We start from the raw sequence: 7,293 nt of genomic DNA, 5'->3' as shown, positions 1-7,293 counted from the left end.
CCGGCCGCGGTCCCGACCCGCCGCCTCCTAGTCCGAAACCGAAAGCACCGCCGCGGCCAACTTCGCCTCACCGCCTCGCTCTCCTCCAGGGCCATTGAGCAGCAGCGCGGCACGCTGACAAGCCAATGAAAAGCTTCACCGCGTCTTAGTCCCGCCCATTCAGCCAATGAGCGCGCTCCTTGCCTGCCCGCCGTTTCCCGGCCGCCAATGAGGGCGAGGCGCGGGGCGCGTCCTCACGGCCGAGGGTTGCGGGTGGGCTGAGGGGGAAAGATGGCGGGGGCAGCGCCTGGGAAACGGAGACTGGGCGCCTGTGAGCTCGGCGCCGGTGGCAGCCAGGGGGCCGGGAGGAACCCTCAGGCGCGCCCCCGCTTCGTCGAGGGCTCCATCGTCAGGATCTTCATGGAGAACTTCCTGTGAGTGAGCGGGGGGCGCTTTCTCCTCCCAGGTGGCGGCGGCCAAGGGGCCGCCATTGGCCACCGGGGCGCCTGCAGGCTCTGGGGTGGGGGCTCCCGGCCGTCTCAGAGGTCGGTGGCTAGTCTGAGTCGGTCTCGGCTTTCTCCCCACCTCCCCTGTCCCGTTTTGTAGCGGGTGCGGGGCTGGCGGTTAAGTCGGGGGGGGCGAACCTGGAGCAGCGGGCTGGCGAGGCAGGGGCGTGCTCGCTGCCGCCCGTCTCCGGCGTGATGCGCGGAGCAGGGAGGCACCCTCCGTTAACGGCGGTCCTTAATAAGGCCTTGGATACCGAGGCGAGTCGGGGCTGGAAGAGGAAGTGCGTGAAATGTTTTTTCCCTGGAAGGTGATGCCGTGCTCAGAGAAAGGAGGGGACCTGCTGTGTGTATTATGAGTCGACCCTTTGTCCCCTAAGGTGGTGGTACCTGTTGTCCATGTCAGCCTCTGCATGCTTTTTTCTCCCAGTTAGGTGATTGCCAAGGAGTGGAGGAGAGGAGAGTGCAGAAATTATTCATAGGGCAGCAGGGACAGGCCCTGGGAACCATCAGGATCTGTGGTGTTATCTTTTGCACGTGCTTTTTCTAGCTTCTGTGTATTGGGAATACCATTCTGTTTGGAGTTACTGTGATTACTAGTAGAGGTTTCCAGGCCATTTTCTTATTGCAGGTATGCTGATAGCTCCATGTCATCCTTGAAAACCGTTCTGAGTAGTGTAGTTCATGGGTCGTGCTACAGATGTCAAATGAAGCTTCAAACATTGTAGTTTAAGCCTCAGCATTAAGGGTTCAAATACCCTCTCTTCCACAAGTACATGGATTATGTTATCGTCTTATCATTAACTGCTTTCTGTTTCTTCTTTGGTGGTAGTGTCTCTGTTCCTCTGTGTTTGGTACAGTGCAGGAACAGAATATGGAGTTGTGGAGTTCATTATACATCTGAGATGTTACTGATCATATCAACATTAATGGCTTGTCTTGAATTTGCACGCTAGGGCTTGGACTCTGACTGTAGTTGCTATTGCAGTAGGCAAGCTGGATGTACATGATGAAAGATGTCTAATACAATTTTTTTTAAAAAAGTAACTGATAGCAGGATAGCATTTTACATTCTTGGTAACTCAAGAAAGCTACTGTATGATGTATCAATATGGAGTTCCACAGACTTCTTCCAGAGCTTAAGACCCAAGTACATTTTATGGGTTAGACAAGTGGAATCTCCTGTGACAGTGGTGCAGCAGGCAGCTGAAATTAAATGTAACAGACTTGACTGAATTCACTCAATTTTCTTTCTGTCTTTTTTTAATATGTAGAATAATATAATGTCCTAGTAAAGTCAATAGAAATTGTCATGATGTGTCTGGATTTCATTCTTTATAATCATTTGTTTTGAAAAAAGTTGTTGTAAGTACCCTGGCTGGTAGGAATGTACTCCAGTGTTTTATTGCAGTGTTAGTTTTCACTCTGAGATTTTCTTACAAAACAGTATTTGAGGGTTGAGTCTAGATTTGATAAAATTATCTGTCATATTTAATGTAAGCAATGAAGTGTTTTTAAGCAAGTACATTTTTTTTACAGCGACGTAGCATTTATAAGGTTCAAAAAATGATTGTGCTTTCCAGGACATATGATAGCTGTGAGGTACGTCCAGGACCCAATCTGAACATGATTGTAGGTGCTAATGGAACAGGGAAGTCAAGCATTGTTTGTGCCATCTGTCTGGGACTGGCTGGAAAACCTTCTTTCATAGGGCGAGCTGACAAGGTAACTATGAACATCTGTAATTTTCATGTTTAATTTGAATTTCATTAAGAGCCCTGTCCAGCATAGGAGCGGGGAAAAGACTGTCTTCCTTGATTTGCTTTATTTTTATAAAAAGTAATGTGTCCCAATTGTAGAATAACCTGGTCTAGGCTTTTACCAAAGTGGTTTTGTTTTACTTAACTACTTGTTGTCTTGGCTGAGTTATGAAGTGGAAACACCTGAATTGTACTGGAACCTGAGTAGACTAGAGGTTATATTTGAAGATGTCTAAGCCTCCACAGTGGAGTAGGAAAATGCCACATAATGCATAAATTGATCAGAAGTACCAACTAAAGGAGAAAAAAAAAAGCCTAACTTACATTTCCAAGTATCTAGAACCTGTAGAAATAACTTAATGTGTCTGAGAATTTATCTAAAACCATGGAGGCACTGATCTTTGATTTAAATGGAAGTTGCATTGGTTTGGGTTGTTCTACTGTTACTGTCATTTTTTACTCCTAAGAGATCATGTGTTGACATTACGGTAGGATGTTTGTATTGTCAAATCTTTAAGTTTTGCTCTGGCTTTCTTGGATATTCTGATTGGATGGAATATATTCCAGTAGATCTTTGGAGCACTGAATCTGGGTACTTAAATGATAGTACATATTCTCTGGTTGCAGCTTAGTCTTGAGCAAATGTAAATGTGGCAATTGACTACATGGCAGCACTCTGTGTTGGTATTTTTATTGGATTTTCATGTTTATGTATTTTATACTGTTAGAATTGGCAGTTCAGTTAGTGCCAATATTTGGCAATGTCTTTCATTTGCATTGCCTTTGTTCCCCAAATTCATCAGAACTTCCTCCTCTCTGTGGATCTGCTGATTGTAATTTGTTCAGCTTTGGAGGTTGAAATTTATCAGAAATTGGAGGACGTTCTGATGCTGCTAGTTGGTGAGGAAGACAATAGTGTCTTCCTTTATTTCTAGTTAACGCACAACCAAAATAAATTTTAGTTTTTAATTACTAGTTTTCAATAAAATATGCCATTACAGCAACTCTATTATACAAATGCATGTTTTTGTAAGAGATTACATTTTAATACACTGTTACTTTGCAATAACTTCTGTAATTAATTTTGTAGGTTGGTCTCTTTGTAAAGCAGGGGTGCTTGAAAGGTGTAGTGGAAATTGAACTGTAAGTAGTAAAATTGCATTTCCTTGTGCATTTTTAATTATATTATTTCCCCACACAGTCATTCACAAAGTTGTGGGAAGAAAAAAAGTGGTGTACAGAGGTCTGTCTTTAAGCTGGTGATTTACTTTTTCTTTTTTTTACCCAGCCTTCAAAATTTTAAGGTTAAATAATTATCATGCAAAAAATAAGCAGTGATGGTTGGTCCTGATTTTGCTTTCTGAAGCATTTTACCTAGTCTTAATGTACAAAGAATATATAGATAAAGATTGTTGTATACGGTGTGTTTAGCTTTTGATTACATTTAAGATTCAGGTGATTCAGATACAGTCAGTACTGCCATCATGATGTAGTAGTTGGAAATAATTTTTAAAGAAAAAAAAGACAAGATCTAAATTTTAAAACCAAATGTTCTGCCTTCACTTTCTTATACTGATATTGTTGGTATGAGGGGCTCCTCTACTTTCTTACTGAAAACATCACATATTGAAACAAAAGGAGGGGAAAAAAAAAAAGTAGATCTGACTAATTCCAGCTAATGCAGTCTTCTAGGTAAGCTTGTGCAAAACAGAGCAACTGAAATTGATTTGAACCTACTCTGTAAAATTCCATCAGTGACTTGTGGTTACAGTGCAATATTACATACTTCCTGTAAGTTTTGGGGGGGGTTTTGACTACCAGAGAGAGATTATCCTAATAGAGTTCCTAAATGGGTGCTTTTTTGTGGCAATCTTAACATGAAGCTGCAACAGTGCAGGTTATTTTGATAAGACTTAACCTGATCTGTTTGGCTGAACTAAATAGAACATAGAGCTAATGAACTGGTTTAGAGCCTGAGTTAATTTGTATAACAATTGTCCACCCTGATCAGCTTGTGTAAAAAGAAAATTGCGTTAAGGAAAAAAGATACACTGGAACAGGTCTTTGAAAAAATCCTATCCATTTTCATTCTTGTGGGAGTGATCAAGTAAAACATTCTGTGGAGACTGGCCAAGCAGTGGGTCAGGAGATAGGATGTCTTTCAGGTAGACAGTGTGATTGTTTCAACATAGATACATCCTGATGTTACTTGAAAGTCTGAAGAGAGACTTCACTATGTGAAAACTTAACATTTTTGCTGTAGTGGTTGCAGTGTAATTCAGTCCTTTGTCTAATTGGTAGAAAATGTTTAAATGCAACACCTAGGGTGAGAGAGCAATGATGCAAAAGATTGCTTTTTGACAGGAATTTGAAAATTTGAGTTCTATAAGCATACACTGTCTTGGCTCAATTTGGCCCTAGGATTGTAACTAAATCCAAGAGTTATAGCAGTAAAAAGGCCTTAATTTGATAAAAGGAGCATGGCTTTGCAGGTCTTTTGAAGGAGGTCTGCTATATTAAAGTAAGGTAGGAGATCCTTGTGAGGAAATAATCACACAGTCTTCAAGAAGTAGGCTGATATCCCTATGGGACCCATTCCAAACACTGGAAGTTGTTGAATTGTTCACTGCTACTTTGACCTCTGTTCTTAACTCTCCTAAGGTACACGGCCTCCAAACAGTTAACAAGCCCTTATCCTCCATCTTTAACAATATGCTGACTGATCAGGCACTAGACAATTCCTAAATCAAAATGTTGACCAAAATGTCAAGAGTTAATTACTATCACATTGCTCGTTTGTTATTGATGCATCTTAACCAGACTAAATTTTTGAAGATAAGTGTTGAACTACAGAACTAAGTGGACAACTGATGCATATTTGCTGTTCTTTAAAAGCAGAAGATGAAAACAAGCTAGTATTTTTCATACTAAATGACACTATTTTTATTCCCAAATGGAATGTATATACACAGCTTATTGATGTAGTTCTGTACACTGATTTTTTTTTTACTTTAAAGGCATAGCATCAGTGTGCACCTCCTACATACCAGTTTTAAAACTTACTAAATGTTATATAAAAAAATACACTTTTATGTAAACTACTCACATCTGTAACAACTTTTAAATGGTTCATACATTCGGCATGAGTTTGTCATTTATATAAATAACTTCATCTGAGTTAAGATTTGCAGATATTCTTGATGTTTTCTGTGTGAGATTAACTCATCACTGAAGTACTGGGTGTTTTTTTAAGCATAAAATGTGAGTCTGCTGCTAGTGTCCAGTTAATTTATATTGAATATTAATATATCTAGAAGTTTTGCTACCATAATTCTAACATACATTGACACTTGCAAACCTTTGTGTATTCTCAAAAGTGTAAACACTTCTTATTAATCAGGTCTAAGACACCAGACAATATCATTATCACACGTGAGATTCAAGTGGTGAACAACACATCAGCATGGTTTATCAACAGGAAGCCAACAACCCTGAAAACAGTAGAAGAGCAGATTGCAGCCTTAAACATCCAAATGGACAATTTGTGCCAGTTTCTTCCTCAGGTACGAAAGAGTTTTTAAAGACAGTGGGTGCAAATGGAGTGCTGTGTTTTGAGAGGGGTTTCCTGCTTCCTAGCTTTTGTAGCACTTGAGCAATTTAATGGAACAGCACAAAGAACAAGAGGGATGAGATAGCCATATTGATGTGATGGTGAAAGAAAGGAGGAACTGTGTGACCTTTAAGGCTCACTAATTGAATGGTTTTGTACCTGCTGTCAGTTGACACTGAAAGGAAAGCTGCTGATGTTCCCCCTGTTGGTGTTTGAGTAGCAGCACTATCAGTGGTATCTCTCTGTCCTGTCTGTGCTGTTGTAGGGATGTTCTTAAACAACAAATCTGTAGGAAAGTTTTATAATGTCTTGAGATCTAGCGCTGTGTACCTTTACCTGCATGGTTGCTGTAGTTCTGCACCCCTGAGTTTCCCGGTCAGTCCCTGCATGCACTTTTCTCTGCTTATATCCAGTCAGTTCCTCAGGATTGGATCCTCTACTTAGTAAGTGAAGGGGAAGAATTATATGGGTTTCTTTCTCCAAAAACCAGAAAGCAGTCCTAAATGACTTTACAGTTGCAACGGAGACTGCTACTAGAGCATTTTTGGTACTGTCTGTGGCTCAACAGTTTCTTGAGCATAGTGTAGGACTTAAAGGTATTTAAGATCAAATTATGTAAGAGTAAAATCATCCTGATGAAAAGTGGTTTCTAAAGGAGAGAGAAGATTAAAGAATACTGCAAGCAGTTCCCACATCCGAATCTATACTCAGGCATGTCAGGATTTTTGTGCGGGTAACTAAGTTGCCTCACAAGTGCACCTTAAAAAAGTTGTGGTGGGTTCCTTCCTAAGACCTTCCCAATTCATGTGGATCATCAGGGATGATAGTAAAAGGAAACCTTATCAGAGCATAGCCAACCATGCGTTTGTTGTTCTACTCAAGAAGTGCATTCAAGAAGACATGCTGAAAAACATTAAAACTTAGAAAGCTAATATTGCAGAAACAAATATTCTGGGTTTTTTTTAATTCATTTACATACTCACAGTATTTGTTTAAAGTAGAACTTTCTGCATACTCTGCCAGCATAGCTTTTGTATTTAAAACAGCTTTTTTTTTTTCCCTTTAGCACATAAATGTCAGTTCAGTGAATATCAGTGTGTTGAAAGTTGTTATTTGCTCTCTGCCACTGTAGCAATGGCAAGCAGCCCTTTCACTCCAGTCTTGGTTTTGAGCTGTTCCTCTGCCTTGGACAGCAGCAATGCTTCCTGATACCCTTGGCTGCCAGCCTTAATATTACCTTCTACATTACTTAACTTTTGAGTTAATCATAGCATTTATATTGGGACAGTGTAGCCTCAGCAGCCTGAGAACCAATATCAAGAATACAGTGGAGTAAAATCTTTCATTGTCTGTACTAAACTGTCTTGTTCAGAAGAATGATTCCAATTCAAAAATAATGAACCAACCCATGTTGTCAACAGCTACCCTCAAAAGCTGCCAA

The 7,293-nt window shown here is 40.5% G+C and overlaps 1 protein-coding gene across 1 annotated transcript in view; it reads left to right on the top strand.

Moving 5' to 3' along the window:
- Positions 1–251: 251 nt before the first annotated feature.
- Positions 252–7,293, top strand: part of SMC5 (structural maintenance of chromosomes 5) — a 47,373-nt gene continuing 40,331 nt past the window's right edge. Inside the window, exons 1-4 of the mRNA XM_009635453.2 lie at positions 252–413; positions 2,066–2,207; positions 3,333–3,385; positions 5,643–5,805. Coding sequence (XP_009633748.2) covers positions 271–413; positions 2,066–2,207; positions 3,333–3,385; positions 5,643–5,805 — 501 coding nt within the window. The 5' untranslated portion in view covers positions 252–270. The remainder of the gene's footprint in view (positions 414–2,065; positions 2,208–3,332; positions 3,386–5,642; positions 5,806–7,293) is intronic.

Source organism: Egretta garzetta, unplaced genomic scaffold, assembly GCF_000687185.1.
Source record: "Egretta garzetta isolate BGI_Z169 unplaced genomic scaffold, ASM68718v1 scaffold173, whole genome shotgun sequence".
In the NCBI taxonomy this organism is placed as follows: Eukaryota; Metazoa; Chordata; class Aves; order Pelecaniformes; family Ardeidae; genus Egretta; species Egretta garzetta.
This window is presented reverse-complemented; position numbering and strand designations above follow the sequence as displayed.